This window comes from Callorhinus ursinus, unplaced genomic scaffold, assembly GCF_003265705.2.
Source record: "Callorhinus ursinus isolate GAN/ISIS: 27379988/994484 unplaced genomic scaffold, GSC_fseal_2.0 scaffold8, whole genome shotgun sequence".
NCBI lineage: Eukaryota > Metazoa > Chordata > Mammalia > Carnivora > Otariidae > Callorhinus > Callorhinus ursinus.
In genome coordinates this window covers 9689224-9702796 of record NW_027397070.1, presented here as the reverse complement: position 1 = coordinate 9702796, position 13573 = coordinate 9689224, and the positions used below count along the sequence as shown (strand labels likewise).

General features: G+C 31.9%; 1 protein-coding gene across 5 annotated transcripts in view; it reads right to left on the bottom strand.

The window, feature by feature from the left end:
- Positions 1–2221: 2221 nt before the first annotated feature.
- Positions 2222–13573, bottom strand: part of ARHGAP5 (Rho GTPase activating protein 5) — a 104671-nt gene continuing 93319 nt past the window's right edge. For 4 of the 5 annotated variants that reach the window (XM_073895059.1, XM_025870192.2, XM_025870191.2 and 1 more), the window contains exons 4-7: positions 12177–12254; positions 9696–9827; positions 8853–8958; positions 2222–4891 (exon numbers count right to left, since the gene is read on the bottom strand). In XM_073895059.1, the coding sequence (XP_073751160.1) occupies positions 4564–4891; positions 8853–8958; positions 9696–9827; positions 12177–12254 (644 nt within the window). In that variant the 3' untranslated portion in view covers positions 2222–4563. Of the gene's footprint in view, positions 4892–8852; positions 8959–9695; positions 9828–12176; positions 12255–13573 lie in introns of those variants that run through there. The other variant, XR_012378955.1, reaches the window with a different exon arrangement.

The following is a 13573-nucleotide window of genomic DNA, read 5'->3' as shown; positions in this document are numbered from 1 at the left end:
TTAATACAGAATAGAAATAAATCTGAAAAAATAGGTCACAACACTAACAGAATCTTAACTAAAAATAAGGCAAACTTTCAGGAGAGCCATTAAGTTGTTCATCATTTTCACCATGTGAGGCAAATAAAATTGAATAGAAAAATCTACTCTGTGGGAATATACAAATGTTATTCCCACAAATTCCATGACAACTACTCAGTGTGTATACTGCAGGTCTTAGACTAATCTGTAAAGTGACTAAACCTAAACTGCTAGCACTGCATTTTTATAATTTTATGTATTAAACTTAGTAATGACCGAAATCTTAACTTTGACTATCAGTTTTTCAAAATCATTCCTATTGCCTGAAAGATTTCTGTAAGACAAATATTAAATACTTAAAGATTTAAATGATACGAGAACTGTGAATTCCCCCCACCTAGACCCACCTACCTACAAAGAAATAAAATATGGGGTGAGGGGGATAAATGGAATCACGCTCACAGGATGATGACAAGGTTCCACTGAACAGTTAATGTTTTGTCCAAAGTTCATTAATTAGATTTTAACTACTTTAAAGAGATCATGGTACCTGGCTATCTAATGGCTGGATACTGGGCATCAGCTATCAATGCCTGTACAGTTTGCTCAACTACACACAGATGTTACCATAAGAAATCAATTTTGAAGAGTAATTCCTTCCCCTATTAAATCCTGGAAAATTTTATTTCCAGATGTATCTGATTCCAGATAAATTGAAAAGGCTGCTGAGAATTCCAAGAGTTCAAATACAATAAAAAATAAAGACCTATAAAGCATTGAAACAAATCAGAAATTGTTCAGCCTAAAAATTAATTACAATGATTGAATTCAAGATAAACAAAAAGATTAAAGTCAAACAAACTTTACCAGATCTATAGATTCCGAGAACACACATCCATAAAGTTGGGCTTAATATCCATAATCCATGAAGAGAAAACAAAAGTATATTCTTCAACGTCAGCAGCTCTGCTAATAAACTAGAATAGGCTTCAAAATCTTTCCAGGGGCTCAAAAGAATGTCTAGCCACAGCTCAAAATTCAGGTTCAGGTAACAGCTGAGTCAGATATCTGAGCAATCCATCTTTTCCTGAACATTTAAAAACTGAATCTCCACCAGTATGTATGCATTCAAAACGAATTTTGGATCTCCTCTCGTGGTATAGTAAAAGCTCAATAATATACCTCCCTAATAAAACTTTCATCATATTGACAAATTTATTTTTATTTTCCTATTTTACGCCAAGAAAAAAGGCTTTTACCAATGAAATGGTAAAATTAGAGGCAACTAGAACTTAAAATTACATAGCTTCTTAATGTTTTATTCATAGCATTCTTTATACAGAAGCTTCACTGATATTTAATTTACTGCAGCATCCTGTGGGTGAAGCACAAAATTACATTAATTATAAACAAAGAAACAAAGCACTTCTGACTTTTTAAAACTATATATATATATTTATATCCAGTTGACAAATAGCATCACATTACCGTATAAAAAACTAAAAATCACCATGGAAGCTAAGGCCTAAATTCTTATTCCAATTGTTCCCTTTTGTTTATATCTAAGAGATTTTAGAAATTAAATTTCAGTACCTCAAAAAAAAGGTCTACATTATTTACAGACAGTATGGAAAATAAAAGATGCTTTTTGGCTAAGTTAGATTGCTGTTACCTACAGTATATACAGTGTAAATTTTAGGGGGGAAAGAGCACTACTCAACAAATACTATTTCATATGGAAATGTATTATGCCTAGAATTTTGTTCTAAAATTAATTGTGTATCCTAGTGTCTGTCTGTTGAATAGAATTTGTCTTCCAATAAATCTACTAAAAATTTGAAAAGGAGTACCACTATGCTTCTTTATATTGCTAATCTAGACACTATTAAGTACAACACTGTAATAACTATAAGCACTGAAGCTTAAATGAAACAATGGCAACATGTGTGTAGATGGAATTTTATTTAAAATTGTAAAATATAATGCCTTAATATTTACCCATAATTATGAGACTATCTAATATTCTTTTCATCCTTTAAGTCTCATTATATAATATGTCCCTAAACAGTGAAACCTTCCAGTAACTTACCAGAGAAAAAGTTTATTTATATTATTCTGTTCTTAGAATTATTTTTCTAATAATTAAAAACATATCTAAACCCTTGGCAAAAACAAACACAATCAATTCAGTGTAACAGACTGAGCTTTAAACTGTACTTTAATTTTCAATTAACTGTAACCTACAGGTTAATTGAACCAAATGTAGAATTTTAAATGACCCCTATGAAGGTTTTCAAATCAATTATAGAATGCATAGAAAAGTGGAGGTAAGTTTTGGGGAAGGTGTAAGGTAGTTAATGTGGAAAATGGTAAATGCTAAACAAAATGGTATACTAAATGTACATGAAAGTTAAATTAACATAGTATAAAAGAGAATAGCTTAAATAAACTGGGATTCACATATTACAATAGCAAAGTCATGACCGAATGAACTGAAGACAAGAACAGTTCTGAAAATTCTCTTTTCAGCCTACTTCCAAAAGAAATAGTCAGGCTTTTTTCCTGTACATAGTTTTGAGCTTTGTCTATACCATATATAGTAGAAAAATAAATTCTTTAGCAACCTAGAAACAGTTTATAAAACTCTTAAAGTTTAATTTTCTTTGCCAGACATGCCAATGTTTAACTGACAGCTATAAATTAAAGCTATATAGACAATAGGTTATTAAGTAATATAGAACAAGTTAAGAATACTACATTTACCGGATTTTTCTTTTTAAAAATTACTGTACTTTCTTAATTCCTGTGTGCTTTGCAATAGGAATAATAGGGACTTTGTTTTCTTAGAAAAGATAATAACACATAAGAGTATAACACAAGTAAGATAATTTATAATATACATGTACTTCAAAACAGCAGCCTGGTTCATGTTGACATCTTGATTCTGAAGTTAAAATTAGAAGTACAATACCTAGGACATAACAGTTGGGAAAGACAGTATTTATTTTAGGGAAAAATGAGCAAATCAAACTCTTAGGAGCCTCAAATCTCAAAATCATCTATTTACTAAAATACACATAAGACAACCTTAAAATTGCAATATGAATGAGGATTACAACATGGACCAAAGAATTTCCTCTTCCTACAGAAAAATGTAACCTAACAATGAAAAACACACCATTTTTTTTCTTTCCAGAAAAAAATGGCATGGTTTGATAATAAACGAATTTTGAATGAAGCCTAAAAATATTTACCCTATGCCACCTATTCTGAAATTTTTATCCATAATTTAGTGTTCTGGTTTTATCTTCACTAACCAAATGTTTAACCTCCAAAGCAGCAGTCATTTACAGCAAATCTGGTACCAACGTCAGAAGAAAAAACTGTTTTAAAAAATGGTGCAAAAGCATTTTGATTTTAGTACAACATATCGCAGAAAAGAATATGAATACAAGTTTGCAATTTTATATATACACACTCCAAAGAGGCTTGTCAGTACCCAAAGTATTTTTATTGCTATATTAGCAATGGATTTTTGGATATGTTTTTAAGGGCCACATAAAAATAGATTCAAGGAACAGATTAAATTGAAGTCCTAGATTAAAATGTTTGGTTTAAAGAATTTTCTACAACAAATTTCATGTTTATGTACGAAAAGTTATATAACCTTATATGAAAATGTCATGAAGTATTTTCTACACTATACTAAATGTATTTCCCAAGAGGGAAAAAATTAAAATATCTAAAATATATTAGATTAAGATTACAAGACCATCATAGATCTTTTGAACATGCATCTGTTTACAGAATTAACAGTATACAAGATGTTTATTTCATTATGGACCATAAAGAAATGAGTTGGTGACAACTATCCTTTGCACAACATTATCAACTCACTTTTGCCACAAGTATGTCCTTGGTATGTGTGTACAAGAAATATGTTTGTTTACCCCTCATCAAATCATCCACAGGTTTACTTAGAAGATGAAGGTGCAGAAATGTTAGGTGTATTTTTCTTTCTTTCAAACAACATCCCAAGCACGGCATAAGTAGCCTGAAATTATAAAATACTTAACTGGGCTTTTAGTTATCTACACAGACTGCTAAAATGTAAATTAAGTTGCCCAAATTAGCACATCAAATAACAAAATCAGCCATAAAGCAGGCTGAAAAGCATTAAATGTTTCATATATGTGAGTTTTTAAATCATTTAATTTCTATAGAAAAATTTTATTCACAATATAATGTGACAGAAAATGCCACAGGAATGATATACTGATTGCAATAAGGTTGCATGCAACAGCAGCTTTGCATTTTATAGCTATTTTTGTTTATAAAAATTAAACCTCTCCAGTCATGCTTATCACATGGTCTTAGATTTGTAATGTGAGTAAGTAACACCATATAGTTCAAAGAGAAAATGTTTCATCATTTTTAATGTGAATTACCTGTAAGAAAAATCAAGTATACTACTGAACCCTGAAACATGCATGCCTAGATTTGCTTTTTGTCAATTTCAGGCTGTCTGCAATCAATTCCTACTTATATAATACCAAGAGGATCTGTCTGTAACTGTGGTTGAATCAACTGAGGTTGCAAGGGTGGTGGCAACTGAAGCGGTACCATTGGTTCCACCAACTGTCCTGGGTTTGAAGGTGGTGGAGGAGCCACAGTGTTCACAGTTTCTACAATTTCTCCATTATAAAAGAAAAACTGACACTGCTGAATGAACGTTTCAACAACAGACTGATGAATCTTAGTGGTAGACAGAAACTCTCGATTTTCAAAATCGGGTCTCATCAAGGTTGGCCAAAAGCAGATGGACAAGTTGTCTGCTGTCATTAGGTTGATTTTATTCTGCTGACTAACCCTGAAATTATGATAGGAAAAAACAGTTAGACACCAATCAAAATTCATGACAATTTAAGTATCCCATCTATCTTAACTTCAAATTTAAAACATTTTTCTTCTTATACATTCTAACATGTTCAACTACATTCCAGTAACAGGAGACAGCAGTAAAATCCATTTCTTATGAGAATCAAAGATAGTCTTTAAAAAAAAAAAATTGTCGTACCCAGGGGTTTTATAATTTACTTATAGAAGCCTCCTTAATTTGTGTGTGGGAAAAAAAAAAAACAAAACACCTTTTTCTCAGAGTAAAGAGAACATGTGACAAATTTTAATGAGTTTCTGGTAACAGAAAATTCCAATTGCATATACAAATTCCTTGACTATTATGAGATGAAGAGACAACTATGGTATGCCATCTCTCTGAACCTTGGAAAAACCAAACTAGAAAAATTACTCTATCATAATGCTCCAACCAAGAGGCTTTTCAGCTTACAAAAACATTAATTTCTAGTACTGCAAAAACTAATTTTTTCAATCATTAAGTATTTGTACCTTGCTCCAAATTTATTTTGAAAGACAAAAGTTCACAGAAACATGTTCCACCTTAAAATTCTTAGGATTTAATAATTTACAAATGATCAATCATACGTTATTAACAGATTTACATCTAGTTCTTTAAATATGTGAGCAAGCACTTCTATCATTATCTGTAAGAAACAAGAAACATAGAGGCAAATCTTCAATTATAACTCAAAATTATTAAATTGGGAAAGAATCTTAGTATTTTTATCTGACCCTCTTATTCCACACATAGAGAAACAGCCCAGTATGCAAGGTAGTGAGAAAATCTCATAATTAAATTTGCCCAACCATAGGAATTACTCATCAGACATAAAATATGTGCCTTAAATATATGTGTTCTATGGTAAAAGTTATTAGTGTTAAGAGTCAAAATTAGTATATTCAGAATAAAATTAATCTTTTGTTAAAATATAGTGGGCCTAGTCAGGTGTTTCTATGCAGTAAGCAAGTATAGATTCTGAGAAAAGAAAAAAAACCTTAAAAGTTGAAAGACATGAGAGTATGGGCATCAGGTCTAATTGGTGGGTCAAAAATTGTAAAAGAAAGGTACCAAATAAGAGATGAGGGTGGCCAGGGAAGGGTTCTCTGAAGAGGTAATGTTTGATGTATGAGTTAAGAGTGATGGGCATTTGGTAAAACGGTAGGAAGGAAGGGTAATTCAGTCAAAACAGTGGTTCTCAACTTCAGTGTATATCAGAACCTCCCGGAGGGCTTGTTAAAACACAGTGGTAATTACGTCTGGGGTGGGACCTGATAATTTGCATTCCTAACAAGTTCTGAGGTGATGCTGCTGCTGGTTTGAGGACTGCATTTTGAGAACTGAGGCAGTCACCTTAAGACGTAATGACAGACAGGCACAAATTGATACTTTTGGTTAAGTGCTATTAGTTTAATACAGTTACCTGATGTGTGCTTGGGGGAATTGGAAAGAAGGTATAACTGAAGAAGTTAGAACCAGACTACTTAAACAGTTTTTTCTTTAGGATATAGGATGTTATTCAATCAGGAAGAGATATTTATAGAAAGATCATTCTGACATCAATCAAAGGAGGATCAAGAGGAAAACTGGCATGGAGAGAGCTTAATTACAAAGAAACTAGAGTTAACTAAATGAGAAATGATAATGGCTAAACTAAAGCCATGGCAGAGGAACAAAAAGGAAAATTAATGAGGAAAAAATGGATTTGACACAGTAACTCACTTAATATGGAAGGTGAAAGAGAATATAACAAAAGAGTAACTCTATGGATGAGTTTTTGCAATTTGTCAATCATCCATTATATATTTATTTGTCATTTACTTCCTATACTAGAATTTAAGTTCCATGGAATGAGTGTCTGCTTTATTCACATGCTATGTCCCTAGGATTTGTAAGAATATCTGGCACACAGAGTTCCCACTACAGTCTATACTTATTAGAGTCCTACTACAGTCCTTTTAAAATTTAAGTCTGATGATGTTATTTCTCTGCTCTACTCTCCAGTGGTCCATCTACCATTAAGAGTAACTGGCATGCAATGCTATTTTCATTGAGACCAAGTGTCATTCCCCATATCCCCATAAATGTCAGTTGAAGTCAACAATGTGCTTAGTGACCTACACCCATAAAGCAACTTCCTTACCAGTAAAACATTTTGAGGATTAAAGCTAGTTAAGCCTACACTCTGTGTTAATACTGTCCTATATGACCTCGCATGGTCTCTTCCCTTTCTGACCTTACCTCTTAACCCTGTCTATCCTTCTCTCTACTGGAATCACGAAGTCCTCGGCTATTCCTAACACATCATATATGCTTCTGTTGCATGGCTGTTATTACTGAAGCCAAGCACGAAAGTGTCTAAAATAATACTGATTGTGGGCTAGCACTGTGTTTCTTTGAATGTGCCTTTCCCTTTGTCTTTTTTCCCTATTCTTTTAAATGAAATACAATTCTTACTTCAGCACTTTAATCTGGCCAGACAATAATATGTTCACAAACCATCCTTACACTCCATATTGGGTAAGGTCTGATAGTACCATGTACACATCTGTTATCATATCAAAAACCACTTGTATGGTAATTTTCAAAAGATGATATTCCACTAATTATATGTTAATATTAGTATGCTGGTATTTTCCCAAGGAGGGAGACTTCAGAGAACGGTTACTAGAAATGTTAATATAATTTTATACTACACTGAGTGCAACAATAAAACTTTAAACATTGGTTAATATTCTCTTTTAAGAGGTTAAAAACTGAAATATACTTGGGTTTTAGCATTGGTGTAGTTAAAAAAAAAAAAACTTCAGTTCATTAAAGTGTCACTAAAAAATACTATGAAGAGACTTTTGAAAAAATAAGCACAAATACTAATAATTGTTTAGTCCCAAGAACAACTCTGTGAGGTTTTTTTTTTTTTTTAAAGATTTTATTTATTTATTTGAGAGAAAGAATGAGATAGAGAGAGCATGAGAGGGGGGAGGGTCAGAGGGAGAAGCAGACTCCCTGCTGAGCAGGGAGCCCGACGCGAGACTCAATCCCGGGACTCCAGGATCATGACCTGAGCCGAAGGCAGTCGCTTAACCAACTGAGCCACCCAGGCGCCCCTGAGGTGTTATTTTTCTCATTTTTAATAGTTGAGAAAATGAAGACTTAAAAGCAAGGTAACTAATCTGCCTACAGTCACAGAATAAAAATGTTTCAAAACCAAGCCTGTTTGACTCAACAGTCTGAGCTTTAAGCTCTTATACAATACTTTCACTTAAGAAATGGCATTGTGAGTAGTTATCATTTTAGAAAAAAGAATAAACTTCAAGCTTAATATACTTAGGGCTTTTAATACAGGATTAATGTCTTGCATTTCAGGTTAACAGTGTAGATAATAAGACGAATTTAAGTTTCTGATAAAAATTTCACTGTGTGGGCTATATCCAAACAAAACAGGCAAGATATACAAAAGTAACACAGTGTGATACAAAAAGCAAATGAAACATCTTAAAATAAGAGTTAGGTTCTACTTTAAGATGTGTTACTTATTATGTGACACTGAGCATATAATTTCCCTCTTTAAACCTCAATTTTTCCAACTTCAAATAGGTTGATTTGGTTAATTATTTAAGAGTTATTTCATACCTATAATTTCAAGATTCTACAGAAGAGAACTATTAAAGAATAATAAAAAACAGGGGGGTTGTACCTATTATACTATTCATGTAATCATTAAATGTACTAAAAGAGCCATACAACACCTTTCCTTAAACAAGTTGAAATATCTATTTTAAAAATCCGGAAAAAAATAGAACCAAAATTGAACTGTATGTTTAAATTAGTTTGCCTCCTTTTCTCTCAGAATTTATCAAGTCTGAAGTTTGAATGAAATTTATAGTGCATTTGCAAAAACAAAAAATAAAAATACCTGTTTAGATGTGTTATTACATATCTAAATACATCATAGTTTACAGGATGAAATTTCTTAACAATTTCTTTCAATGCATGAAGACGTTCTGTTTTATCTGGGATTTCTGTAAAATTAGATAGAAATCTGTTAAAATTCATACATTTAAAAATATTCGATAAAGCTTCCTGCTTTGCTTATTGTAAAAGACAATGAACAATCTTTTTGAAGCACATTAGGATAGGTAAACAAAAACAAAATATTCTAAAGAACCTGCTAAATACATTATCATCTATTACAACAGCCTTTCTGCAAATAAAGCTAATCAGAGGTCTAAGTGACTCGGAGACAGTAAAAAAAAAAAAAAAAAAAAAAAACCAAAAAAACTGAGTACTTATTTTCCTACCTTTTTCAAAAAATGACTGAAGACACGAGGCCAAAGTTATTTTGACTTTAAAAAATTTAAATACACATGTGTACATACCACACACAGGTTAATATTTTACTGAAATACATTACAGATACATTGATTTGATTTAATTTTATTTTATTTCTCATTTAATTTTCTTAAAAAGCCTTTGAGCTTGATCAAAAACGCAAATCTCAAATTTCTAGTACAGTGATCTTCAAACTTCCAGAAGCACTGAGTCACCTGAGAGACCAGCTAAAACTAAGTATTCCTGGGGAACACCACCCAGATTCTGATTTTGTTTACTTGAAGGAAAATATGTTTAAGAAAGAGTCTTATAAGCTAAATTTTTATTAGCTACATGTTCTAGTGCAAGACTGATTTTAACACATAACAATCAGGATATAAAACCCACCATCATCATCCCTTTCCAAAAAAGGAGGCTTGTAACTTACTTGCTGCTTCCAATAACTCTGGATGAAGAGAATATGGAATTAAAGGGTCTGGCAGATCTGCAAAGAAAGCTTTAAGAGCTCCAGCTACAGCATTTACTGTTACTTCCATTGATACTAGACTGATATTATGATCTACAAGACAAAAATTTAAATTTATAAAATAAAATTCTGATTTATTGTAAGAGAAGTAAGCTCAACAGGTACTTGTAGATCCAAAGTTTTAGAATCTTCTCATCAGCCATGTTTCTTTACAGGCTGATACATCCCTCCCCCACTGTTTTAAGTTTGCCTGACATAAGGAAAGGGAGAACCAAGAAAGAAGCATCTTCTATTACAACAAAAAATGCTGTCAGGCTTATTAGTATGCTGAAGAACATTAGCTTTCACTAACATCTATCTTTTAAAATATTTTGTTTATACAAGCTATTTAAAAAGGCAGTAAGAAAACAGACAAAAGACAGGAATTAAGCACATAAATCTGAGTTACACCTTCTAGTTTATGCTTTATTTTTTGTATGAAATACTTTTAATTTCAACATTTATCAGTGAAATTCTGACAAAAAACAAGAATGGAAAATACTAAAGATGTATCATAAGGTTAATTTGCTATTAAAAGAATCAATATTTTCCTGTTACAAGTACAATGGATACTTATGATGGAAAATGGACAAACACAGACCAACAAGAGAAAAAAATTACCCCTATACCTAGAGACAATCCCTGTTTATACTTTATTTTAGCATATTTCCTTTCAGCCCTTTTCCACTTATTAAAAAAATAAAATAATCATACAAATCATAAATACATTTTATACTGGATTTCATTTTTAAGGCATTACCTAAGATTATTAAAATTTCACAAGCAACTTTTTAAAAACTTTTCTGTGTGCTAGATAACATTTAATTGTAATAACTGAAAAGCTAAAAGAATAGTACTAAGAACCTACATATATCCTTAACCCATTATTAACCTTTTGCCCTAAATAGTTTTAATGACCACAAAATATTCCCCCAGATTTAACAATATACATAATATTTTATTACTGAACATTTGGATTTCATTTAAAAACATTAAAGATACTATGATAAACACTTTTATATACTAAAGCTTATTTTCTTAGGCTACATTCCTTGTAACAATAGCTCTCTGAAGAATATTTAATATGGTCATACAGAAAACTCTTCATTATCTCATTATTCATCATAGTTCCTCTAATCACTCCCATTAAATATGAAAAAGTTAGGATTAAGAAAAACTAACTTCCCTACAGCACAAAGACAGTAAGTGGCAGACCAGAAAATAAAACCAGGCAGTCTAATTAAAGAAGCCCTAGTACTGACCACTACCCGTTCCTTATTTTAAGTGAAATTGCACAAATTTGATATTATAAAGTTCCAGTTTATCCAACAAAATATTTTTAAAAAATTAAGTACTATATATACAATATACTTTTAAAGCAAGGAAAACACACACACCACTCAACAACTGACATTTTACCATTTCAACACACACAAATATACATTATTTTACATGGTTATCTAGTATTCTGCTCATAAGCACAGTGGGTAGGCCCCCTCCTCCTTTTTAAAAAATTTCAGACAATGCTGCAATGATTACCCTTTCAAGTATATCTTGGTAAGCTTACACTAAGACTTTTGTAACATAAATATTTGTAAGTGGAATTTCTCCAGCAAAGATATCTGAATTTTAATAGATATACATGAATTGCCTCTCAAAAGGCAACATACCTGGCTTGTCTATACTCTATCAACAATCTTTTTCACTGATAATAAACACAACAAAACCAAATATTTTTGCTTTAATTTTTTATCTACAAGTCATAGAGACAGAGCATATTTTCATAAACTTGGTCACTTTCTTCTGACGTGAACTGCTTAATCTAGCTTAGATAATATTCCATAACTTCCTCAAGTTTATAGTTTGTCTCCTGATTTTACATTTTATCCACTATCTCACACAGAATTTTTACATTTTTAGGTAGTCCAATTTATTATCTTGTCTATGCTTTCTAGGTTTCATATCAAATTTAGGCCTTTCCGTACTCTAAGATTATAAAAATATTCACTCCTTTTTCTCCATAATGGAGAAATTTTTCGTATTTAAAACTTTGATTTCTTACAGAATTTACTTTGAGTAGGGAACTGTTTTGTTTTTATTCCTAATGGTTAGTTGACCCTACAGCATGAAATAAAATTTTAAATGCATCTTTAAATAAGTACTATCTCTGCTATACAAAGATGCTGGTATGTCGTAAGTCAATTTATTATTGCTTTTCTAATTCTGGCAATGGATTTATAGCTTTTCTATTTCCTACTGTGGTATTTATTCTATCACATACTTCTAATCCTGTTTCAAAACTCCTTCCCCTCAAAATCCCATATCCTTAGAAAATCAATCTTCCCACCATGAAATATCAATAAGGAAAATAATTTTAAAATGATTTTATTTTATATGCCATACCTTGATCAAACTGCTTTTGAATATTGTCTTGATCAGTTTTGTTCCCACTAACACGATAGAGTCCTTCAGTACATAATCCTAAAAGAAAAGAAATATACAAGCTTTTATAATACATATTTATCTACAACAAAAAATATACTTAAGCTTATGTACATCTTAGTGACTTACAAAAACATGGTGGCAAGGTGTTAAGAATTTAATTTTTTTGAGCATTTCTTTTTAAATTCTCAATGGACTACTTTTTCTGTTTAATCATTTAGGACACCCAGGTTCCATGCAAAATAAGAAGACAAGTTTCTCCCTATTTCTCCCACCAAATACAGCTAAAATTCCTGAGCACAATATATAGAAAGTCAAAAGACTAGTGGAGAGAAAGTGAGCTATCTAAGGACCCTGGAACTTGAAGAACAATAAGACAGTGAGTTCTCTGGGTTTTCTTTTTGCCTCATATATACTGGATTGGACAACAGAAGCCTGCAACCCAGAAATACCACTCACTAAGCACAGGCAAAAAAGAAAAAGAGTAAGAGAAAACCAACCACAACAAGAAAAACCTGCTTTCTCTAGTGAAAGGTGTGGCCTTAGAAAGCAAAACAAAACAAAACAAAACAAACAAGTAAAACAAAACATTTTTTAACTGCCCTCCTCTAGCCAAAGACCATGAAACCCACTCCTCACATGTAGGGAGATTAGAATTCCACTTCTGCCCAGCAGTAAGAAATGCACCCCTTCCCCTCCCTGGAATGTCACTAGAGGTGAATGGAGACTAGATCCTGACAAAAGAGGGAAACTACCCTCCCCACCATGGCAGTGTCAGTAGAACCCTATGGAGACCAAGTAAGGCATCTGGACTTCCATCCCCAACTTGAAGTAATGAAGCAGCTCTCCTTCCCTGCTCATGCAGTGTCAGAAGAGGCCTGCTAAAACAGAAGATCCAAAATCTCATAGCATACTATCCAAAATGCCTGGCATACTACAATAAAGCTAAAATCATTTATCATACCACAAATGAAGAAAATCTTAACATGAATAAGAAAAGACAATTAACAGACACCAACACAAAGGCATCAGGTGTGGAATGATCTGACAAGGATTTTAAAGCAGCTATCATAAAATATTTCAACAAGCAATTATAAATACACTAGGAACAAAAAATAGAAAGTTTCAGCAAAAAACCAGAAATACAGTAAGAACTGGATATTTTAGAACTAAGAAATAACAGAACCAGACCTTGAAGATAAATCAACAGAAATTACAGAGTCTAAACAACATAAAGAAATTATACTGGAGAAGAAAAAACAAGAAAGAAAGAAAGAAAGAAAGAAAGAAAAGAAAGAAAAGAAAGAAAGAAAAGAAAGAAAAGAAAGAAAAGAAAGAAAAGAAAGAAAAGAAAGAAA